This window comes from Ostrea edulis, chromosome 3 (genome assembly GCF_947568905.1).
Source record: "Ostrea edulis chromosome 3, xbOstEdul1.1, whole genome shotgun sequence".
Classification (NCBI taxonomy): Eukaryota; Metazoa; Mollusca; class Bivalvia; order Ostreida; family Ostreidae; genus Ostrea; species Ostrea edulis.
Genome location: NC_079166.1, coordinates 43,108,139 through 43,134,574, shown reverse-complemented (window position 1 = coordinate 43,134,574; position 26,436 = coordinate 43,108,139). Strand labels below are relative to the sequence as shown.

Below are 26,436 nucleotides of genomic sequence, written 5' to 3'. Positions count from 1 at the left end.
ATTTTGGTTTTCAGAAGAGGGGGGGGGGGGTCCACCGTCAAAATGCATTACCTTGAAAATTTTCTCACGAAAGGGGGGGGGGAGAGTCCAACCCCCGAAACTCCCCTCTTCATCCGCCACTGGATTCTCATTTAGGTATGTAGGTTAGAGACCTGGAGCAGAACGATAGCTTTAATCTGGTAATGCCCCGAACACCTAGGCCTCGTATATCTGGATACAAAAGGAATAATTTCGAAACGCAAAGTTAATTGCACTTCATAAGGAAGTCTGCAATATTTTTTTTTTTGTTACCTCAATGTATGATAAAGGTAATCATTATAATTTTTAACTTCTTTCATCAGGCACATTTTGATATTTCATTGAAATGTTTTGAAATTTATGTGGCATATATATTTTTGGACTCTCTACTTCGCCATAGTCAAAATTACTTGCATACACGCGCAAACGTGTGCGTTCGATTTTGATTAGCTAATATTAAAATAACCGGTAAATCTCTTATGAAGAATAGAATGATATCGACATACTACAAAGTCTTAGAATATAAGATGATTGGTTGTGCTGAAGCACAATGCCACCACTTTTTGAATATAGGGACGTTTGGGGAACGTCCGTAACGGTCTCCATTACAATTACATTAGACCTACTTTCTTATATTTGATATTTATAGGCTCTGATGAATATGTCTGATTAATAAAATTATTGTCTGGGTAAAGTTGTTCTTTTGACGAATTAGCTACAGGTGAAAGAACTCACCATAGCCTCATCTGGAAGAAATAGCTATAGACGAGAGAACTTACTAGAACTTCTTCAGATGAAAGAACTCACTAGAGCTCCATTCGGAAGGTTGGATACCTTTGTAAAGTTGATTACTTTTGTTTCTGAACAGTATACGTAGTTTTGATACTTGTTCAAGCGCGGATCCAGAATTTTTTTTCCAGGGGGGGTCGAACCTTTTCACAAAATCGAACCCGTGATATAACTCATTTTTCTTATAAATCGTTATAGATCTATTGTAATTTTTTTTTTATCTTTGCAAATTCCATGGGGGGTGGGGGGTGGGGGGTGGGGGGGGGGGGTGTCCGGACCCCCCCCCCCCCTCTAGATCCGCGCATGCTTGTCAGAAACTTTCGTTGAAGAAGCATTACCAATATAATGCACCTAGACTGAAAATTGCTACTGTTAGATCCCTTGGTTTTGAAAAAACAAACGACTGTATGTCAAGTGTGATTCAAATGTTGCTAAAAATGAAATTCATTTTTTGACAGACTATCCACATTTTAACACATAAATGGATTAATAAATGAACAAATAAATAAATAAAAATCCTTTACTAAAGGAACCAATAAACAGTTTTGCAATTTAAATAATCATGAAAACTGTGCATTATGTCAAGTGATAATGGCGAGGTGCTCTACCTACCCGGGGCTTCTTCTAATCCTAATCTGATAATCCAGAAATGTAACATTGATAAAAATGCTTTATGTTCGGTGGGTATGCTTTAGCACAATTCATTTTAATCTATATTGTTATTATTTTTGTTATAAACCATTGTCATTTTTTGTTTGCACTGTCATATCAATTCTGTCGGGCCTCCATGACGGCCCATGATTGGGGATAAAACTTATCTTATATCTCATTCTGGGTAGTTATGGAGGTATAAACGCTTCAGAATAAATTTTCTATATCAGAATACAATAATTAACATGACATATAAAACTTGAAATTGCAAGGACATGTGTGTCTCAACAACCACCTAAAACGCAAAATAAGATATGATCAAAATACACCTGAATTTAAAACTTCAAAGTTTCTATATTCATCATATGATTTATGATATAGCTGGATGGAAAGTGGTAATATCGCTGCAAAGATAAAATATATATACAGAGAGAGAGAGAGAGAGAGAGAGAGAGAGAGAGAGAGAGAGAGAGAGAGAGAGAGAGAATAAGACTAAAATAAGACAGTAGCAAAAACTAACAAGTGACATGTATATCAGTTTTGTTAAAATCAAGCCCCCCACTTTGCTTCTTTATTTGGCAACAAATCGAATATCAGGGCACAGTGAAAGGTCCAATTTATTCGCGAGCCCCGCCCACTTTTTCTGATCGGGTTCGTAATTCGGATGTTCATAATCATCGTGATGCTCAGCATGAAATAAATTTCACCTGTAGAAAGATGCTGTTTACTAATTTTAGCATATATTTATAATATATCGAATGGAATGGTTAGTTAGAAATTAATAAAAATAATAATCGGATTTAATATTACATATATTGGTGCATCACGGAAAAATTAATGTATTTTTTTTTCAAGATGGCGGATTATGGGAAGTTTACAATCGTGCAATTTATAATGAACATTTCATACTGCAGTAAACTTTCATAAAGCGGAGACAGTTTAGGACAGGGGGCATTTTTCTAAAGAGATAATTCACTAAAATTCTCAATTTGGCATGGAACAACTGAAACTAACGCATCAAGAACAAGCATTTTACGGAGAGTGTTTCCAATCGTGTGATGCGGATGGAAATGGAAGAATAAGCAGCAGCAGAGCCTCTGACTTGTTTATGTACTCAGGACTCGGTCCGGAAGTGCTCCTGCAGGTACGACTTACAGGGTCTGCAGTAAATTCTGCATCCTTAAACAGCAGTGGGGTCCTTAAAAGAAATTGTGATTGTAAACATGCTTTTCGAAATTTATTTATAAACAACTTGCAAGAGCGCTCAGCCATGTTATTTAACTACATGTAACTTGAATACATTTTTAAAAATGTAAAGAAGACCAATGTGACTAGGTATGCCATGTTAGGCTGAGCATTATGCATGTTTATTATTATAAATAATGCTGACTTATGATATTTATGTAAACAAAAGTGTTTAAATGACTCATGGTGTTTCTTGCTTATGAAAATGTTTTAATTGATCAGTGAAATTCTAACACCAACCTATCAATTTTCTATATTATATTTTACCATTAATTGCAATGGAGAACGGGGACAGGACCCCAGGGATCTGTGGAGAATCTCTGAACTAGAACATGTAGAGCTGTTAGTATGAGGGTTCATGTTTCTGATTTGCAAGTTGAAAATTTGGAAACTTGCGAAATCTTAGGAGCTTATTTTTTATGTTGAATTTTTCATAAGAAGTTGATTCATTCAAGTAGTACCTGTCAGATTTGGTTCTTGTAGGTTCACATAATTAATATTTACAGACTATGCAGCTATTGTCCTTCACTGAATACTTTAATACTGTTAGTCTGTTACAGTACAATAACTGTCGCTGGATTCTAATGACTTGTAAATTGTTAAGTAGGAATTGTCAGTTTGGAAATATACATGCAGGCTATCTCATTGTGTCAGTGGTATAGTTCACAACAACAATGTATTGGTGCATGATGGGCATTTATGGCACATGCCAAAATGTGCTATCAAAGAATAAAACTGACTGATTGATGTAAATCTGAACTATACTCCATATCAAGAATTTATGCCAAATTTTCATGTGATATTAATGATTTCTGGCCCATGGAAACTGTACTGGGTGAAGCTTATTGTATTGGATGTAACAAAAAAGAGTCACAAGTGCAGAAAACTGGGCATTTGATTAACATGCAGTGATTTCTGAAATAAAGACTTTTTTGTCAAATATCTCCAACAAAGCATAAAACTTATCATGAAATGCTTTGTGTGCATTGTGTTCATGGAGTTCTGCACTTCCAATTTTATTTCAAGTGATGTGTTATCCAGAAAATTTCAGTACATGTATTTAATTATTGATGGGGTTTGAAATAATGCTTGAAAGTAGAAGATTCGCTTATTAGGTTTTGTGCTGATCATCACAATTTATGATTTTCTGAACAATTCTTGTGTTCACATGATCATAGTTTCAATTGATGATTATTCTACCCTGTCATTGTACATATATATCTATATTAAGGGAAACTATCAAAGTAATATCTATTTTTAAAACCCTCATCATAATGGTTAATGTCAAAATTGTTGGAAAATAGCTCCTTCTGTCTGAAGTTTTTGTGGAAACATGAAACTTGTGTCTTTTAGGTTTCATTTTTGTGCCCCTAAGATTGAAGGTAGTGATTTGAAAGATCAAGGTCAAGCTGTGTGACAGTTTAAGGTCAAGGTCAGTTGACTAATGTGAATGTTGCCACATTTGTGGATTTGGTTTTTAAAAATGCAGGCTATTACTCTCCAACAGGTTCAGAATCTATTTCTGTTAAAACTAAATCTGAAAATATAGAAATGTTGTACTGTAGCATTTACACCTACTCAGTTACATTGATTAACTCATGTATTTATAATGCATGCTGTATTTGGCATGGTATCCACTGCTGTATTAGAGGAAATGACCTGGTGTCATATTTCAGGCTAAAAGATCATCTGCGTATAGAAATGTTTACATGTTAAATGAAGCTGTGAACAACAAGCCATTAATGTTTATTTCAATGTCACATTGTCCTATTTTCAGTCATGGATGTGAATTTAAAGATAAGGGTCAAGGTGTTATATTAAGTTTTTAAGTAACATTTGTAATGCAAATTTTGGGAAAGTGAGAAATACTTGAAAATAAAATATGAAAAGTGTTCTTGGTGCACACGCAGTATGTTGATGCAGCAGACCAGAAAGACACAAAATCCATGATGTTCCCTGAAATCTCGTCAGTAAATAAGATAAACTGTAATAAATTGTGAATTGTTTGTCATGGCACAGTCAAAGTCTGGCCTGCATTATATTGATGAGGAGCATTGCAAAATTTTCAGAAGTATCTTTTTCTGTCCTTGTAGGTAAATTAATTTGCATATAGTATTGTATTTTAGTTGTCATTGATTTGGTTTGATATTACTTATAGAAAGTAGAAACTTTTCATTATTTCTATTTTTTAAGTTTCGAATTCATTACGCATGTCATCTAATTTTGACAGATATCAGAGCTTTGTGGTGCCAAGAGACTTGGACATTTTGGCCGTAGTCAGTTTTATATCGCCCTGAAACTTATAGCTGCTGTCCAGAATGGATATCCGGCCAAACTGGACAGTCTAAATACAGGTAAGCACAAATCAATTAATACCAACCCATACTGGACAGTCTAATGTAGTTACCCTCTCAAACTGGACAGTCTAAATGTAGGTGGGTACAAATTACTACCCACTAAAACTAGACAGTCTACATATAGACATAAAACAACTTCTACACCACTCAAACAATCTGAAAACTCGAAACTTAGAAAATACTCTTAGTTTAAAGGTGGGACAAAAAATGTTTCCTGTAACATGCTGCAAAAACATGGTTTTGGGGGTTGTTCCCGTAGGCATTCTTTTTATGGTCCTGTAATCAGACATTTAGGGGCATATAGTTTTCGGTCTGTCCATGTCTGTCTGTTAGTCAGCTTGTCTGCAAAAACTTTAACCTTGGCCATAACTTCTGCATGGATAGGGATAGGGCTTTCATGTTTCACATGTGTGTTCCTTGTTACATGACCTTTCTTTAGGTAGGAAAACTTTTGATCTTGACCTTGGAGTTTACTTTCGAATGATTAGTGCTAGGGCTTTCATATTTCACAACGTGTGTATTCCTTGTGACAGTACCGTTCTTTCGGTATCAAACTTTTAGACCTCATAACCCTAACTTTGGAAATTGACCTACTTTTGAAAAACTTTAACATTGGCCATAACTTTTGAATGGTTAGTGAAAGGGCTTTCATATTTCACATGTGTATTCCATGTGACAAGACCTTTTTTGGATGTCAGAATTATTTTGCTGTCATAAGGGGCATCAGTGTTTCACAAACACATCTTGTTTCTCTTTTGAAATAGTGAGGGCATATTGTGTTGTTCTTCCATCCACTTGTCCAGTCTATGCGAAAGTTTTTTGGACCACACAGGACATTCGGTCCTGTGTAATCAATGAACACACCGGACCGAACCAAATTTTGTCAGACCGAAAAACCTAATGTAAAAAAGAGAAACACGTGAAAATGCAAAACCAAGGAAATCTTATTTATCATACTAGTAATACTATACCAGGGATCCCTCCCGCATAATACTTTAGACGGTCCATGCGGTTTAATCACATTCATTTACGTATTTAGATTTGTGTGATATTTTTTACTTATAACAAACATTTAATTGACTCGGCGTCAAAATAATAAAGCTTAAAACCGAATACTGAGACATCGGACATTCCAAATGCCACATCGGACCTGAGGCACTGCACATCGGTCAGGTCCGACGGTCCGATGTCTTTCGCATAGACTGCTTGTCACAAGATACAGATGATTTTAAAATTCACTTTGATTGATTTACTGACAACAGATTTATGGTCCATTTTCCAGTTCACTTATTTCCAGCAGATTTATCAACTTTGAAAATTTTCTAGACTTTATGTTTCTAACTCGTTTTTACTATAATGCTGGTAGGTACATGCATTTTATATATTTGGTTTGTAGTACATTGTATTTAACAATAACAAATCAAGGTTAAGTTTCATTCAGTTGATGTTATGTAAGGTTATAGCCCATTAACTTTAAGAATTTCAAGCAAGCAGATGTTGACCTAATTTTTTAATGTATTGATATGATGAATTGCAAATCAAACGTTTTTTTTTAAGGTTTGTTTCAATTGACGTGGCAATTTATTGGCTATAAACTGTTATACTGGGCTACCAGATGGGGGAATTTAATGAATTCCCACATATATCTATTCCTCACATAAAATAGCCATCAAATAAACTGTATGAAGGCGAATAGTCTGACTGAGGTGACGTGAAGTATATTCATTTAGCTTCATTACTTTTAACAAAGTTTCTTACAACATGAAGAATTAAATTTGAATCTTGTTTAATTTTGGCATAACCAACTGGGTAAATTTGATTTAAAGTGAAAGTTTTTTCCTAATTAGATAGAAAAGCATTTTTTCAGAAAGAGTTTGGGTTGGCAGCAAAATGAATGGGTCTGTGAGTTTTCAGGTAACCATAAAAAAAATCATTTTTGGCCCTATCAACACTGAATTATGAGAAATGACTTTTTAAAGTAAGTTTTATAGCAAAGTGTTGTGGAAATTACACATTGAACGTAAGGTTATCTTAGGAATGATTGTGTTTTTGGATTACTCATTTAAACAGGGCAGTCTAAATACAGGGATATAGGTACGACAGTTCAGTCCTTATGACTTTGACAGGGGAAGTTGGTTTCTGTTGAGATCACAGTATAAATACACAAGGTATACTATTACATTGGTTTAGCTGTCCTGCATTACAAATGTACAAAATTTGTGAGGATGAAGATTCATTACATTTGTATGTAATGCACAAAGGCTTGACTTGAATTATGACCGAAAAAAATAAATAATTACAAAGCCTTGATAGATCCCTTTACTCATCAGTAAGTAAATGTTGTCGTTAGATACCAAGTTCACCATGCTCCATGTAGAGGAGCACTATGTACCACAAAAATTAGAACTACAGCAATAATATTTGGACAAGGTTAAGCTGACGCTGGTGTAAGATGATTCTTTATGCCTCCGATGGTACTGTGTTACATCTAAACAAAGCCAAGGTGTCCCGTGAACAGGGATATACAATAACAAAGCAAGTGGAACATTGGCTTATTTCAACCAGCTAGAGAGGGTTTTTATGTACCAACATAGTTTTAATGTTTACAAGCATATGTTGCTTATAAGAAGTTTTTTGTGTACAAACTTGTACAAGCATATGCTCTTTATTTTCAATATGTAAGGGTTTGTTGAAACATCTGTTAAGAGGGTCCTTAATGTGTATGTGTTGGCAATCATAGTAAATATTGACTCAGCCAGCACAACAACTATCTCTTTGATATGTAAATATGTATATTTGAGATACATTGGTTTGGCTAGGAGTGGATCATTTTTTCTATGGGGTGTAGGGTTGGTTCCAGTGGAATTGCAGGGTGGAGGTATATTTACATTTAAGATTAGAAGATGCCGCAAATTTATCCAGGAGTACTATAAACCCCGCCTGGTCCAGCAGGTTATACAGAATTTATCCAGGTGTAATGTAAACCCCGCCTGGTCCAGCAGGTTATACAGATGATTAGAATCTTTAACTTTTGTGGGGTAAATTTTTTGTGGTTTAAAAAATATCTTGTTTATGAGGACTTAATTTTATTGTTGGAGAGTTCGGGGACTAGATTTTGTTGTTGGAGAGTTTTGGGGACTAGATTTTGTTGTTGTAGAGTTTTGAGGAGTAGATTTTGTGATTGGAGAATTTTGGGGACTTAATTTTGTGATTGGAGAGTTTTGGGGACTAGATTTTGTTGTTGGAGAGTTTTGGGGACTAGATTTTGTTGTTGTAGAGTTTTGAGGAGTAGATTTTGTGATTGGAGAGTTTTGGGGACTAGATTTTGTTGTTGGAGAGTTTTGGGGACTAGATTTTGTTGTTGTAGAGTTTTGAGGAGTAGATTTTGTGATTGGAGAGTTTTGGGGACTAGATTTTGCTGTTGTAAAGTTTTGAGGGCTTGATTTTGTGGTTTGAATGTTGGATAGTAGGTTATTTTTAGTTGTACTTCAATTTTCTGTTGTTTTGAGATTTAAATTTGTGGGTATGGCTAAACCAAGAAAACAGTGAAAATGATCCCCAAACGAAAATTAATGATTTTGCTGTACATTGATGTAATTTCAGATACGTCCCTCTTTCCCAATTGGGATCAGCTTACTTTTTATAATGTATTAATTATGATATAGTAATTAAATCAAGTACACAATTATTCATTTTAATTCAACATGTACAGTTATTGCCCCTGACATTACTAGGGTCTATATGGAAGAAATCTGAAGAAAAAAACTAGAGATACAGTTTGGGTGATGACATGAAAAACATTTTTTTTTTTAATTTGTCTTCATCAATCAGATGTAAAGTGTAACAGGGACACCAGGCAAAGCTCCCCACACATAAAGGTGCCTTTGATCTCTCATCCCTTTGCTTTCAGTGGAGTTCTGTCCATTTGCTTGATCAATAATCAGATCCCAATAACATGGTGTTGGTTCAATTAAAAGCTGGACAGCAATCTTTTCTTGTGAAAGTTTGTGTGGTATGTGGAATGTTTCGTGGGTAGATGTAATTAAATGTTATCTTGGTAGGTTTTTTTTTAAAACAACAAAAACAATTTCTCAGATTTCTTTCATGCCAAGGAGGCATTAGGCTGGTAACAGTGGTTACTAACTAGGGCAACTGGTCCACATCTTTGGGTTCTGCAGGTGAGGGTTCTTGGGTACATTGAATTTTTAAAGTGTCATTTTATCTAAGTGGGCTGCAAAAGGGGTTGTGAACTATCATAGTTTTAACTCTTTGTGATGTTACCGAAGAAAGAGAGAGAGAGCAGATTTTTCTTAGTACATTTCTAATTAAAAGTAACATCTTATAGTGGACCTTGTTGTACAAAGGATGGGATGTCAGATCAAATTGTATGGATCCTTCATCAGTTCTGTATACTAATGGGTAACTTTCAACATTTTGTGATGGTTTGGACTTCATCACTGATCCTTTTGATGGTCCACTCTCTTTATTCTGAAATACACATAGTCTATTTGTAGTTTGCATGGAGTGTGAAATTTTGTATGCTGCTTTCATACTTAGCTGCCTTTATAGAGAGAATGTCACAGATTACTTTAAGACTGTCTATTGATCTCAGTACTGACAATAAATGATGTCAGAAGCATGCCATGATGAAGAAAAACTCTGGCTCTGCATAATTAAAAGTGTACACCTCTATATAAAGAACAGGCAAACACAAAGTGAGAACACTGCAGAAAGGAACAGAAGTTTGTCATTGTGATACATGTACTGCACAGGCGATTATTAATTTACTGCTTGAAGGTAGGGCTCTGTCCCTATACATTATACTGATCATTTGTAGAGGGGGATTTCAGAATCAGACAGGTAGTGTGTTAAGCTTTATCATTTGTCTTTTGTCATGTGATGATGCCCAATAAACATTGCATAATAATACTATATATGTCTGTAATTGTGTTTTATTTAGTAAAGCTTTAATCTTATTTTGAAAGTGTAATCACATGTATGTAAATTCATGACCGAATAAGATTGATTCTCAAGGTGAAATTGTGAAAGAGTAATCAGTTGCAGATTAGAAGCTGTGTATAGAAAACAATGGATGGTTTCTTCATGTAGTTCCTCTCTGCAGAGTTAAACAGAATTCTGTGATTATTGTAAGTTTATCATGCTGACTGTAACAGCGCCTATTGTGTGGAGGGACATGTTTCTTTTGACTTTTTTTGTAAAGTTTGTAACAAACATCTATTTGACTACGAGGCAGTGTGAGATGGCTTTTTTATCTTCCTTAGATATAGACGTAAAGCAGTCTTAGCATTGTGATGTTATGGTCCTGTTCATGTTGATGATTTGTGTAACCCAGTCTTGGCACATAAAGCGATTGATTTTCTGTTATATTTCTGGTACAATAAAATATCTGTCAATATATAGATAAATCAACTTATCTCAAATGTTTCCAAGAGCTGATGCAGAGTTGAAGCCTCATGGTATATTTCATGGGGTCTCATTACCCTTGTTCATTGTGCTGATAAACAGTTCTATTAGTCTCGTTTAACCAGACACTCAATGGTTTCCGAAAACTCCAATTAGAGACAATCTGGTTAAGACTCACGATACCACTAGAGGGCGTAGTTTAGTTTCATTTGGTTTAAATATGAAGGTCTTCAAAAGCAAATGGTCATACTCCCATAATGAATTTGGAAAATCATGTACAGAATAGTCTTTCCATCCTGTTGGCAGCACCGCAAAATATATTTCCTGTCTACCATTTGACTTGCAAATATTTGAGTTTGAAAGGTATATCTGATTAATTTTTTTGCTTCAAACTTTAGTCATTTTGGAATGTGTTCTTTGCCAATCAGATTCAATACCAGAATTTTGATAAGCCTTTTTCTGACATTGCAACTGAAACTTGACCAGACTCATGCTTGTTGGGGTTTACGGAAACAGCCAAGCATCGGGTTGAATGACGACTGGTTGAACGAGATTAATGTTTTATCAGAACTGCAAACCCATATTTAGCATACAACTGACATTTGCTTTGGTAATTTGAAATAATGATGGGTTTTTTTCTGATGAAGACTGTAAACTACCTGTAGCCAACCGTTATCATTAGTGTACAGTATTTCTACTAGTGTGAAGTTTATTGTGACAGAACTGTAACTAACCAACTCTACATTCTCACTCAGTCTGTGTCAATGGAGACTGAATTTTAATATCCGTGATAAAAGGTAGTTATAACAATTTTGAAAGCAGGGATGTTATTTTTCTTCTTCTCAGAACTTCTGTTTTACAGAAGCTCTCCTTAATTTTTTTTGGAAATTTAACATGATTGTCTAGCTGGCTCTTCCATGTTAAAGATTACTGGATCGTGATTTACGTCACTCTCCCTCCATCATTAAATGTTCCATGAGAGAGAAAAGAGGGATAGTGAAATTACCATGTAGATTTAATTACCCAAATGTGACTGCAAAATAGTTTTTACACATATAGTCGTATGGCTGAATCCTGTGAAGTTTTGTAAATTTATACAAGTATGAACTGTGTACCAGTGTTGCAAAACTCTTTACAAAATAAATTCTTCCACATGTTCCAGCATAAAAGTTTCTTGCTTGCTTGATGGTAATGATCTCTGAAAATGAAATTAAATAAATTTTGATGACTCTACCGTCTGTGTACAATATTTTACAATCATATTTTTGATTTATCTCTTTCACATGTTTATTTCGTTCTTTCAGGAACAGACATGCCATTGCCAAAATTTACAAGAACTGCTGACCAAGGTAAATTTTTCATCAGAGAAGCTGCAGATTGCTCAGAGCAAGAGCACGCAGTACTTGATCTTTGAACTGTATTGATGTAGCCATTATTGATTCCTACAGCCAAGAAGTTTAATTGACAGTGTATGAATTTATATGTGTTTCATGACCAATTTAGAGCAGATGAACTGCCCTGTTCAATACATATAAGCAGAAATAAAGTCTAAAACAATTTAAGTTAAGCTCAAATGAACGTGAAGAAAAACTTGACTTGGTGTGTCTTATGACAACAGATTGATAAGTTTTGACTCATTAAATATGTACTTAAGTTTTTAGTATCCAGTTTAAATGATACTTGAAGCCAATGTAGTGTATCAGGGTAAATCTATTTGAAAATTGCTATAGTAAGCAAAACTACAATTTATCTTCATATGATGATTTATAATAATGATGAAAATTTGTAGAACAGTGAAAGAAACATTTGCTATTTAATTCAATTGCATTTGATTTAATCCTTCTGAATGGCAAAAAAAAAAAAAAAAAATATTTCCTGTGGAGCTAATCAATAATGTCAATAATCAATAATGAGATGAGGCTTGATTATTCAATGTTTACTGTTGTCTGTACCTGTCATAAATGCCTCTCTTGATCGTCAGAACGGATCAGTTATTTCCTTTTTAAGAATGTTCATTGCGGAAAAACAATGAAATTGAGAGGAATGAAAGTGTTATAGATGTACATGTACTGCGGAAGATGTTACTGTACTTCGGAAGATGTAAAATGTACTTAGGACGGCCATGGAACACTTGTACTAGATACTGCATAAAAATAACTTCCCTCACTTGATACTATCTTATTTACGTGGTTAAAAGTCGGGAGTCAATGGCAGGCCATAATCTATTTACAAGCACACCAAGTACCAGAGGACTCCAGATACTGAATTGTAAATCTAACATGCATTAATCAGGATTACACAATTTCATTGTAATGAATGGCTCAATCCATAAACAGAGGGTAAACATTAAACTTCCAAGCCATATATATCCAAACATTCTTCCTGGTTTTGGTCATATGAGTGATTATGCAATGCACCTTTTCAATTAACATATGCAGGTTGTATGAAAGATATTCACTATTATGTAATCACCGGAATTCTCTTCTTTTTCTGTTACAGTAGGGAACTCTTTTCTTTCTTTTTTTGTAATGTTCATTCACAGATGCAGTTGATTCACCTGTAGAGATAGTAACACAGGAGTAGATGACTGTATGTATTTTTGTTTTCAGAGAAGAGATTACACACTACATTACCCACTCAAGACGCAGACAGGTAAGTCAGCATAGTGAAATCTGTACCCTGTCTCAATACAGACAGGTAAGTCAGCGTAGTGAAATCTGTACCCTGTCTCAATACAGACAGGTAAGTCAGCGTAGTGAAATCTGTACCCAGTCTTAATGCAGACAGGTAAGTCAGCATAGTGAAATCTGTACCCTGTCTTAATGCAGACAGGTAAGTCAGCGTAGTGAAATCTGTACTCTGTCTCAATACAGACAGGTAAGTCAGCGTAGTGAAATCTGTACCCTGTCTCAATACAGACAGGTAAGTCAGCGTAGTGAAATCTGTACCCTGTCTCAATACAGACAGGTAAGTCAGCGTAGTGAAATCTGTACCCTGTCTCAATACAGACAGGTAAGACAGCGTAGTGAAATCTGTACCCAGTCTTAATACAGACGGGTAAGTCAGCGTAGTGAAATCTGTACCCTGTCTCAATACAGACGGGTAAGTCAGTGTAGTGAAATCTGTACCTAGCCTGGACACAGACAGTCTGAAAATCTTAATCACATCACTCTTTCCAGGGGTATTACAAGATGAATTTTTTGTAGGAAAAAAAAATGAATTGTAGAAATGGTTGAATAAGAAATAGAAGGTAAATGCTTCTCGGGATATATTAATGAAGAATGAGACAATATTTTATCTTTGTTTGTAGAGCTTGATCGTGGTGATGCATGTATTGCTAGATCAAACCGGATGATTTACAAATCATCCAGTTTGGTGTATGTTTTTGCTGTCTACCCCTATAAACACTCGGTGTCTGGGACCCCAAGTGAATATTTAGGTCACACGAGTCACTCAGGTGCCCTATTGCTATTGGTCTGCATCGGTCGTTGTGTTAACAATTGAACATTTTTAGCTTCTTGATGAATACCATTCCAATGCATTCTTTACAAATTTAGTAAGAAGCATCTTTAGGGCAAGGGAGATATTGTAAATTTCAAGACTACTGCACCCCAGGTGCCTTAGGGGCAGGGCAAAAATTGACAAATTTTTAAAAAATCTTCCTTACAACTATACATCTGTTAAAAAATAAAATAAATGCTTAGTCATATAAAGCAGGGAGGTCTCTACAGAAATTGTAGTTTTCATGATCATCAGGTAGAGGTTCTGAATCCAGGGCAGGACCAAACTTGGTACATAGTGTTTATGTGTAAAACATTTCAATAACATTTTCTTTAATGCTATTGATACTAAATTGAAGCTATAATGCTATTGATATTAAATTGAAACAAAGGAAAGCAGATAGATATGTGCCAAAATTGCGAATTTTGCAACCCCAAGGTTCTTTCTGCTCCAGGTTGAATCCAAAATAGTCATATAGTGTTAAAATAATTTATTATGTAAAGTCTTTATCAGTATAGGCATTTTTGGGAGCATTTGTGTTTTAAGAACACAAGTTGTTTTATACTGATGCTGAACATTAGAATTTAGCTTAGATATGCAAAACAGCAAAATTATTATAGATTTCATGAGACTAATGATACTGTTAACTTATACTCGGGTGACCAATAAGGCTTGTGGGCCTCTTTGTCTTAAAGTATATCAGATTCTGCAATTAAGTTAGAAATCAACAGAATTCAATTTAAAACAAGTAATTATCATTAAGTGTAGTATGAAGGTGTAAGAAATTCATTTGCGAACACACGAGGAAATTTGTGAACCCAAGGACATCCTTATTTTTTCTGAAATGAAGACATTTAATTATGGGTGTTGTGTTTAGTGATAGATGTTGATAAGAATTTCCATGTAATGATGTTGCTGAAATAGGAAATCATTATTTTTAGTGTAATAACCATTTATCAGTGGTGTGGTGTAATGAGAAAACAGGGCTGGGAACACTATTAATAGCAAGTTTTGTCACATTTTGTATCACAAATTAAGGCTTTCATTAAGTTTTAAGGCAAGTAGCAATTTAAGAATCCACAAAGTAAATTGTTTTAGGATATCAGGTTTTAAATGTGATGAATGATTTGATGTTTAACTTATCATTACTGAGACTGTAAGGTGGATGAATGCTGGAGATTAATTATTAACATAAAATATGCTGGAATTTTGTTTCCTTAAGTAATTCTGAGTTCATTCTAAACCCAAAGAAGAACCAAATTAATTGATTCTGTGAATTGCTAACTGCATAAGGGGAACTTTTTGTCCCAGTTTCATATTTGTTCAGTTTGCCTTCATTCTAAAATGGTCAAACTTGAATTATGTGTTAGTATTCATGTTTTACTATAAAGTAGTGAAAAGTGGCTTTAAGTGAATTTCAACCTGTGTGAAAGTATTTTTCAATGCACATATAGCATGGGACAAAATTTTCCTTTGTACAGTTCATATGTGAAGTAATCAAGGACTAGGTGCAATAAATGGCCATTTTTTATTTAGAATGTAATACTTATTGAGGCTATATTGGTTTCATGTCTTCACCCTGATTAGACATTGGTATTGTCTTAAAACAGCTTTTAAATGTAGATCTATCTTATAGCTTTTCCGCAACCCTACTTATTATTTTTACACTTCGCTTTTTGCTAATGCAACGATAAAATCTGTAACTGATAATTTTATTTCATTATCATCAAAATTGATATGTTACAAACAAATTTGAAAACGACTAATGTATATTTATCCGTCAACAAAAAATCAATTGTATGCATTCCAAGATTGATACACATGTATGCAAACATGGCAATGCACAGACAATTTGATCCTGTTCCACTTATGTGTAGTTTCATTGGAATGTGTATTCAGATCAGGTCAGATAATTACATTGCATTGATATACACTGTCAACATCAAACCAAATACATGTACTTGAAATATCTTTCATAGTAGACCCCACAATCTCATCATTTTTTATCAACAAAACGTATGTATTCCATTTTGGAAGCTTCACGCTGTGATGTAGCCTACTTTGTTCCTGTATAGGGAAACGTTCAACTGTATATTTCTGAACCGTAGTAGAATAGAAATTAAGTTCCTGTTTTCATGGATGTTTTAGGTTAACCTCCTAAGTCTTGAAATGACGATTGCAATATGAAAGCCTCGGCTAATGCTTCAGTGTTATATCTGAATCATGGAGGTTACCCTAATGCATACTTTATTTCTTAGATAAGCATCAATAATTTCTGTAGTATTTCATTACTTTATGGTAAAAAATAGGGCCAAATTATATGGTTAGTGAACTTCGTTCTTTATAATCAATATGAATTTTGATTTTTTTTCCCCAGGGCCACACAGCAGTCAGCTTCAAACCAACCAACAGTGGGACAATTACCACCTCCTCCTGCTTCCAAAAAATCCCACACTCGATCCCAGTCAGGGCAGTTCAGAGGTGTGGTGGACCGGGACTCAGGGGCGCCCAATCCTAACGCAGTACCCCAGGCAGTAACCACTCAACAGGTATTCCAAAACATTGACCCAGACGAAATCCTGTAATGCTATCCTGATAAAGGTGTTGAAGTAAAATGTCAGCGAATTTATGAATTTTGAAGTATTATATTTTTAATTATTATGAAATACATGTACACTATTTTCCCTCATAACTGCCATAGCCTCTGTTTTTGTATCTATGTTTGTACTGGACAAGTTTTACTATATTTATCTTCAACTTGTCCAAATATGCTACCTGTATGTAAGTGTAGTGTGTGTGTGTAACAATTATCAGTGTAGTAATGTATTCAATGTATAAAAATCATAATTCATATCTAGTAAATGGATGGTGTAATTTTTAGCTCATCTGAGCTGAAAGTTCAAGTGAACTTTTCTGATCGAAATTTGTCCATTGTCCATAGTTGATGTCATTGTTGTCGTCGGCAGCAGCATAAACTTTTCACATTTTCATCTTCCCCAGAACCACTTGGCCAATTTCAACCAAACTTGGCACAGAGCATCCTTGGTTGAAGGGAATTCAAGATTGTTCAAATGAGGGGCCTTGCCCCTTCAAAGGGGAGATAATCACAAAAATGCCAAAATAGGGTGAAGTCATTTAAAAATCTTGTTCCCAAGAACCACTGGGCTAGAAGTGCTGAAATTCATATGAAAACTTCCTGACATAGTCAGAATCAAGTTTGTTAAAACCATGGTCCCCGAGGGTAGGATGGGGATACCATAGGGGATAAAAGATTTATATGCAAATATGTAGGGGAAAATCTTTAAAATCTTCTTCTCAAGAACCACTGGGCCAGGAAAGTACAGATTTAGACGAAAGCTTCTTGATATAGTGCAGATTCAAGTTTGTTAAAATCATGGCCCCCGGGGGTAGGATGGGGCCACAATGGGAATCAAAGTTTTACATACAAATATATAGGGAAAATCTTTAAAAATCTTCTCAAGAACTACTAGACTAGAACAGTTTATATTTACATGAAAGCTTTTTGACATAGTGCATATTCAAGTTTGTTCAAACCATGGCCCCGGGGGTAGGGTGGCACTCTAGGGGATCAAATTTTTACATACAAATATATAGTGGAAATATTTAAAAATCTTCTTCTCAAGAACCACTGGGCCAGGAAAGTTTATATTTACATATTATGTATATGACAGCTTCCTGACATAGTACAAATTCAAGTTTTTAAAAAATCATTGCCCCCAGGGGTAGGGTGGGGCCACAATAGGGGATCAAAGTTTTACATAGAAATATATAGGAAAAATCTTTGAAAATCTTCATCTCAAGAATCATTGGGCCAGAGAAGTTTACATTTACATAAAAGCTTCCTGACATAGTGCCGGCACGATTCATGTTTGTAAACATCACGTCCCCCAAAGGGTAGGGTGGGACCACAATAGGGGATGAAAGTTTTACATACAAATATATAGTGAAAAATCTTTAAAAATCTTCTCAAGAACCACTGGGTCAGAAAAGTTTACATTTACATGAAAGCTTTCTGGCATATTTTACATGTGAATAAATAGGAAAATCTTTTAATATGGGCCAAGGTGACTGAAGTGAGCAATGTGGACCATAGGCCTCTTATTATAATCATAGTATTATTTGAAGGGTTTATTAAATAAAGATAACCCACCATAGGAATTAAAAAACATTATTTACCGCTTGATTGATTTCACATCAGATTTTACGTTGAATTCTATAGGAGGAGACAGTTTTATCAAAATCTTTTAAAAAGTTGCTGTATTTTCAGACAAATCTCCTGGTAAAAAGTTGCACACAACTTTTTTTATAAATTATTTTATAAAAGTATGAAATAAGATTTGTCATTTACTACAGATATTTTTAGAAAATTATTTTGTTTTAATTTTTTTTTTTAAGGGCAGATAACTCTTCCTAAAAGTTTCAAATGCGAAAAGATTGACTTCTAATCATTCACCAGTCATTTGAATTTGAACTTTTTCATTTTCATCATTATTTAACAATAAACAAATCATTCAAAGTTGTTTGGTCTCCTTTCATTATACATGTACATTGAATACCTTAATAGAACATTACCATTGTTGTTTTTGATCTATGGAATGAAGAAAAACAAAGCCTCTCCATGCCTGTCATTAGCAATTGTGTGGTAAATTGTCTTACTTTATTCAACAACTTTAGCTACTGATGTTAGTACAGTTTTCATTTCTTCTTTTTCAGGCTGTATTGAACAGAGAGGAATCTCCAAATAACACCACATCCCCCAGACAATTCACATCTCCACCCCAATCCCCACCATCATCTCCACCAATCACGAACAACATCCAATCAGCTAACAGCATTCCCTCAACCAATCAGAATAGTGTGCATGGACATGTGGTATCCCCAGTGGCAAAGCCATTACCCAATCAAATCCAGGGAGCACCAGCTGCAATGAACTCCTTTCAGACTGGTGTACCCACCGTGATAACAGGGACTGCCCCCACCAATATCCACACGGGGCATCACCACCACAGAATTAATGCCAACTCCACACACGATCCTGTGGAGGGTTGGGCTTTATTTGAGGATGATGAACATGCAGGTATATTAACTGTCTGGTCCTGTGTGCAAATTTTTTTTTCATGACTTACCAGTAGTTTTTTCTCTCTTCATGGAGAAAAGGATCTATTACAAAATCTGTTCTCATCTCCTCATCTTCCTTTCTTACCTGATGATACTGCTGATCAATGATTGAAAACTTTTCTTTCACTTGTTTTTCAACTGTCCTTTTCTTCCTTGGAGGTTGAAGATCAAAGTGCATATTAGTTTTTGTCCAACTTATTCTGTCCACAGCTTTGAACGCTGGACTTCACTTTTTGACTACTAGAAAACAAAATAACAAACATGATATTTGGTCAGGGTGAAGGTTGAAACCATTACTCAATCAAATCCAGGGAGTGACAGTTGTGATGAACTCCTTTCAGGTCAAGGACTAAGGTCTTATTTAGAGGAGGAGGGGGGGGGGGATGTTCCTTCATGCCAGTTCAAAGACTAAGGCCATGCTCAGAGTTGGATCATTAGGTGCTCTTTGTCTTGAATGAAGCACTATCTTGGATTCTTGTGTAGTAATACAGATATTAAAGAAGCCTTGATTTGTATGTGAGTGTCTAACTTGTAACTACATGAGAGTATCAACATTCTTACTTTCCTTAATTTTGAATTCAAATTTTCTGTTGGGTAGCATAATATGTGGATTTGAACACAAACATTTTAAGATTAAGAAACATTACTGTTTACCCTCTTTTTATGCATGAGGTTACACAACAAAAACTACAAGTTTATACTTATATGCAAGACACCAGTCTGCAAATCCATGTTGAGTCTAGACGAATATCAACACAAAAAATTACAACATGCAATGCTGATTTTCCAATAATTCCACTATTAGGCAAACACGTTTATAGTTTAAGACTTCGCCATCATGAAGCTAGCTGCAATAATGTAGCACTCTCTGATATTTACCTTATTGTGATGTCCCCCGTCCCCCCCCCTCCCCCCCCTCCAAATCTAAGAGGGCAACATTATTGCAGCTATAATGAAGCATGTACAGTAAACTTTGCTGTCTGCTTGTAGGTCTGTTAGCACCAGAATCCAGAAAGCCCTATAATCTGGAACCACCTGGATTTGATTCATCATCCATAAGTTCTGATCCAGAGAGTGTGGATGACATATGGAGCATCAATGATGACCAGAAAGAGTATTACATCACACAATTTAAGACCATGCAACCAGATCTGAGCAAAACTATTACAGGTAAAAAAAAAAAAAAAAGTGCCAGAATTGTTATATCACGATCAAGTTGATTCGATACAATACAACTTACGCTGAACATTATATTTCCCTGACAGGAGCGGTAGCGAAGGAATTTTTTGAGAAGTCTAAGTTACAGGTTCATGAGCTATCCAAAATATGGTAAGTACAGATATACACATGAAGCGTGGCATTCTTGCTGCTGAGACAATACAGGCCAGATTGAAGATTCATGGATATTTTTATTCAACTATTGACAGGAACGTTCTCCGGATACATTTTATGTATAGAAATCTGAATTTTGCTAATTAGAATTTTAGAGTTTAATTGTAGTTATATTGTGTGTAGGTTATGTGTTGGTGTTGTTTCACTTGAAACAGAGCTAACAGGATGTCACTAGATGATATGAATTTTAGGTGATTTTTTTTTTAGGCAGTTGTCTGACCTGAATAGGGATGGTGAGTTGTCTCTGGAGGAGTTCTGTATTGCTATGCATTTAGTGGTCCTTCGGAGACACGAAATAGAAATACCCGACAGACTGCCATTTTCTCTGATGCCATATACTTCATTTACTAATGGTGAGTACATCTGCCAACGCACTGTCTTTGATCAGAAAGAGTGATTTGATTTGAACAATTTTACAAAATACTGTAGAATTTTTGTAATTTATTGAATGCTGCACTTTTTGCAAAATCAAATGCACAGCATTTTAAAAAATTTATGAAAATCAGTACATACATCTGTATTTTTCACAAAGTTTGATCGTGAATGGACACATCATTGACCTAATGGAAAATACTGATCTTAGTCACAAGACCTCTTGTAAAATGGAGCCCTGGATTGTACTCAGAAATATACGAGTCCAGATTTGTTTTGTGATAATTTAAAATTTTTGGTCATCAAGCCAAAACCTTGACTACTAATACTGCTTTTTTTGCAATCATTTTTGCCAACATTTCAATCAAAACAAAATTGTGCAAAGTATCTCAGAAATGTGTTTGATTTTTTGTGCTTATATCTTTATATCATCGTGACTTTTGTACAAATGATGAAAGACACAAATCTTTTAAGTTACATTTTGTATTGGGGGTAGTTCATCTTTATATTACTTTATTTAATTAGATGAGGTGCAATGCAAAAAATCAGAATACATTAGTGAGGGTACCATCCCATTGGTGATACACTTTCTGGCTTTTTAGCCATAAATGGCTAGTGAATGATTAACCTGCTGATAAGGAATTGCAGTAGCTATTAAATGAATGTCTTTTTATTTTGTTGATTGCATATGAGTTGTATGCATTGTAATGATGCATCATTGTACATACTAATACGTTATAGCAGCTTATGATAATATTATGTCTTGCAGAAGAACCCTTTGCTGTTGATCACCCTACAGGGGGTACTTTGAAGAGAGCCACACCCCCTGACACACCCCCCTCTCACCCTCAATCTCTGGCGGAGACATGGGAGCCCATCGTACAAGATGCTTCATCAGATGCTGCTAGTGATGTTGCATCCCCAAGTGTTAAACCATTGAACTTTGCCTCGGTACCAGTGTCCGAGTCTGTAAGTATTTTTGCTTTAGTTCTAAGTTCATACATGTATTTTATTCGAATAATGATAAAAAAAAAAATTGTAGGCAATCTGTATAGTTGGAATTAAATTTAAAGATTGTTAACATAATTTTTAAAGGATTTTCTTTATTATTATGCTGTTTGTAAAATGGGTCATCATTTTAGAAAACAAGAGTATTTTTAAAAGATTTTTTTAGTTGGATGCATAGTTAAAGTTGAACAGTAAGGTATTAATGTTTTTAACTTTTTCTGTCAGGATAAAATCGCACATCCCATTCCCATGAGAGTCTCACCAGAAATACAGCATCATGAGAGAAGTCGAGCATACTCAGGTAGGTGACTTTCTCTGCATCAGCCACTCAAATCAGTCTATGTTAGGCGACTTATGAACAATAACTAAAGCATGTACAGTACAGTTCAAAACTTTGATTTGTTTTCTTTTAATTTAGTTTCTTGATTTTCAATTTTTTTAGGCAAAGAAGGTATAGTAGAAATAAACGCATGCCAGATTTGAAGTTGGCTTTTGGTACGCTATCTATTGGTATAGAAAAGGTTTTTAGTGGGTACTGCAAGCTAGAATGCTTTTAGAAAATCTTTTAAGGATAAAGTTCTGTAGAAGTGGAGGTTTCCTTTGTAGAGGTGAACATGTATCAATACATCTGCTGTTATGTATGTGTGATACGTAGATCATAGGGTAGAGATAGCATTGAGAAGTAGACACCATGCTGAGTTATGTCACAGAGAATCGTTGCCCATCCCCTCCAAAAGAGGAAAATTGAGCTGTTCCTGGTAGTCATAACCCTCATGTTTGACCAATAGAATTAATTATGAATATCCATGTAAAATTCATTTACAATATTTCAATATGTGATGTAGATTAAAAATTATATTCTTCTGTAATTGTTATTGTCATCTCTTTGTAGATAAAAATATCCATAAATTGCCACTAACTGCATTTTAAAATGAGCTTTTGTAAAAATCTGAAAATTAAGTATTTTTTTTTAATACTCGATACTTCTGCAAGCAGCATGTTTAGCATGATTAAGTATGAAAATGCTGCATGTCTTCATTCCTTTCTTTATCATTAAGCATGCATTAGTGGATGGATGCTAGTTGCATACCCCTAGGCTTTTACCTATTATCCTTACTGTAGAAGATTCATGGACAGAATGGTATCGGGGAATGCTTTTAAGGAGAAATATCACTTTGAGAAAAATTGTAATGAATGTAAAGTATCAGAAATGCATAAAATTCTTATGGGGGTGAAATTTCTTAAAATTTACCTCCTTCATTAAAAACTTTCAAATTTTATCTATAACCCCTGTTCCACTGATTGGCAGTCTGAAACTTTAATCCACATGGATAACAATTTTCTGAAGGAATATGAATTGATATTTTATATTTATACATTTGTTACAAACTTTCTTTCGAACTATTGTGACATGGTGTTATTTCTCCTTAAAGTACTGTAGATAAAATTGCCTGCTATGATGAACCATTCCAGGTTTATTCATAAAAAACTTCATATCCTGTTGAGATCTGCATCCTTAGTAGTTTCCATGGTGATTTTGTTTTCCTGGTTTATTCTCAGTTTGTTGCATGACTCCTTGGTTGTTGTATGTAAAACATTGTATGTTTACAGAACCTGCTCCGCCACATATAGACCAATCAGAATCCAGCATGAAAAAAACCCGAGCAAATACCGAATCCCATCTGAGTTCCTCTCAGAATGAAATTGATCTCCTAACTGGGGATGATGAGATTATTACAGGGAGTACGCAGGCGGTTCCTCCCCCTGTATCCAGCCGACCTCGACCAGTTCCACCCAAAAGTTTGGGTCCAGGTATAGGAGGTCAAAATGATGACCATTGGGTTCAAGGAGATCACAACACCAATGTTATACTGCATTCATGCATGCTACTGATGCATGCATTTCCTTTTGGCATCCTATAATTAGCTATGAAATCAATTTTATATATTCATATGATTAAAATGTTCTGAATACTATAGTGAATGATATTTTTGACAATAGTATGAAATTAAAATTATATATATGCTGTTCATGTACCTCTTCTTCTGAACTAGAATTGAAAACAAGAATATGTTTACATCTTAAAAACAGATTGTGTAATTGATAAGGGTTTTAACCCATCTGTGTTGAAAGACAAAAGTAAGCTTTTAAGCTTTTCAAATCAAAGTCTGCCTGTCTAAAAAAAACATTTTTAACCATACCAGTCACGTAGCATCTTTGGGTAATGAAAAGACAGGTTTTTTTCCTCAAATGTCAGATCATGCTCCCCCCCTTTCAAGTGGATAAGGAGATTTTAGTTTGTTCAAATTGTGATCTCATTGGAAGAATCAGGATTTTTTTCTACAAAGTTAAGGAATATTTTAAAAATTAGATCGGTTACACTCTGTGAAATTTATTTGCAAAGTTAAACAACCATTCATATTGTACATTCAGAATTTTACATACAATGGCCCTGCTGGTCAAAGTGGGGCCAGAATAGTGGTCCAAATTTCTGAATGGATACATGTAGAATAGATTTTTCAAATTCTGGTTGGGATTCATTTCATAAGATAAGAATGCAAGCAACTTCATATAGTATAGATTCAATTTTGTTAGTAAAATATGAAAAAGTTTTCAAATGTTCATATACAATCCATGGTGCCTGAGGCCCTTGAATCACGGTGAACTTACACTACTCGTTGACCTTACAATAATTTGTTGGTCATTTCAACAGTTACGAGGTCCTGTAAGTATCGTTTTAGTGTGTTGTATGTATTTCATTTATGGGAATTTGTGTTCAATTTACACTTTTGGTTTCTGTCTGTTAGTTCCAGGTAATATTACCGGTCTGTTGCTCCCCGCCCCCACCTCTAGTCACGGTGAGAACACAGAAGGAGGCGCTGAACAGGAGCCACCGGTACCCCCGCCACGGCCCCAGGGTAGGAGCATGTCCATGGATGCCAGCAAAGGTATTTAAGACAGATTAACTGCATTTATTTTTCAGGACAATACAATTTTTGCTTTGTTTGCTACAATATTTGGAACACATAGAAGTAGAAATGGGAGGGGAAAAAAAGTCATAAAAATGTTTTCCCTATTCAGTATGTAGGGTAGATTTTATAAAATGCATTGATTGGTTTTCACAAACAAAGAATTAAATCTATATATCTGATAATCACAAATTCGCCTTATTCTCAGCTTTTCTGGTACAAATAAGCTAATTGGGAGAAACTTTAAATTTTGTTTACAAGTAGGATTACAGCAGAAAGTCATTTGTGCAAAAAATTTATTCCTGCTTGATCCAGAGAAATGATACTTTTAAGAATGAATTTTTTCCTAAAAAGGACATTTTCCTATCTAGCTAGAAAATAAAATATTTATAGATTTTGCTCCCATATAAAGATGTATAGACGTGCCAGGTTTCCAGATATGACAGAATGTGACATGAAATTCACATGAAAATATTTCATCCTCAGCAAACAAGGAAAATATTTTTTTTCTGAATAAGGAAAATTGTGATTTTAGGGTGTTTGTATATATATCGATAAAGATTGACTGGTATCCCTGGCCTAGAGGATTCATCGTTAAAAACCCCAACAACACAGATTGTGAATGTGCTTATATCAGAGGATATAGATAATTCATTTCCTGAGGTCTTTAATGATGATTTCCTGTGTTTAGCCTGTATTTTATATGGATTATTTACAACAGCCTCTCTGAAATATAATTACACTTACTGTATGAGTCTTTCAGATCACAGGCAGTGTAATATTACCCTGGGGTAAGTGGGCAGTCCGTGATTATTTCATACATAAGAGTGCGTTTATGTATATGTACATAAAACAAACAGACTTATTTCTAGTAATTAGAGATCGGTCTATAAGTCTATATGATGTGTCATCTCCGAATACAGAGATGCTGACAATGCAATGACTTATTTATTGCATTGTTAGTTCTAAATTACAATGAAAAACACCTGGTAATGCCTAGAAAGTTTGTCAGGTTATGAATCTTTTTTTTTTAAGGTTAGGAATTAAAAAAAAAAAGAAAAAAAATAGTAACATACAATAGATGGAGAGTTCATGAAACAACACCCCTAAGCATTGCCATAATTAACTGTGGTGAATTTGACCATGATGAATGACCTTAACCTTAAGCGTTTACATAGTAATTACCTTGACCTTTAGTTGTTACATAGTGATGACCTTGACCTTTTAATTCACCAACTATAAAGCATCTTGTATACACCTGGTACGGTGTAAATATTTCGTATAAAACCTTGCTTTAGAAATTTCTCAAGGCTATTAACAATAATTTCATATCACAGGATTCTAGTATTTTAGTATTATAGTTTTACTTTGGGATACAGCTCTAGTTCCATCAAAAGCTTTTTCATAAATGTTTAAGGAAACATGCTAGTATTTTGTCTTTCTTTTCTTTCTCTTTGTCTTCAGATTTTTATGCCCCCGAAATTGAAGATCAGGGGGCATATTGTTTTTGTTCTGTCTGTAATTCTGTCGGAAACTTTTACCTTGCTAATAACTTTTGAACAGTAAGTGCT

The 26,436-nt window shown here is 34.8% G+C and overlaps 1 protein-coding gene across 3 annotated transcripts in view; it reads left to right on the top strand.

The window, feature by feature from the left end:
* The first annotated feature begins 2,284 nt into the window (after positions 1–2,284).
* LOC125674359 (ralBP1-associated Eps domain-containing protein 1-like) overlaps positions 2,285–26,436 on the top strand; it is a 36,955-nt gene continuing 12,803 nt past the window's right edge. Inside the window, exons 1-13 of one of the 3 annotated variants that reach the window (XM_048911491.2) lie at positions 2,285–2,602; positions 4,934–5,057; positions 11,789–11,833; positions 13,094–13,136; positions 16,363–16,534; positions 18,720–19,083; positions 20,115–20,294; positions 20,390–20,453; positions 20,724–20,869; positions 21,658–21,857; positions 22,122–22,197; positions 23,508–23,708; positions 24,704–24,844. In XM_048911491.2, coding sequence (XP_048767448.2) covers positions 2,453–2,602; positions 4,934–5,057; positions 11,789–11,833; positions 13,094–13,136; positions 16,363–16,534; positions 18,720–19,083; positions 20,115–20,294; positions 20,390–20,453; positions 20,724–20,869; positions 21,658–21,857; positions 22,122–22,197; positions 23,508–23,708; positions 24,704–24,844 — 1,906 coding nt within the window. In that variant the 5' untranslated portion in view covers positions 2,285–2,452. The remainder of the gene's footprint in view (positions 2,603–4,933; positions 5,058–11,788; positions 11,834–13,093; positions 13,137–16,362; positions 16,535–18,719; positions 19,084–20,114; positions 20,295–20,389; positions 20,454–20,723; positions 20,870–21,657; positions 21,858–22,121; positions 22,198–23,507; positions 23,709–24,703; positions 24,845–26,436) is intronic. The other 2 variants (XM_048911490.2, XM_048911492.2) reach the window with 2 other exon arrangements.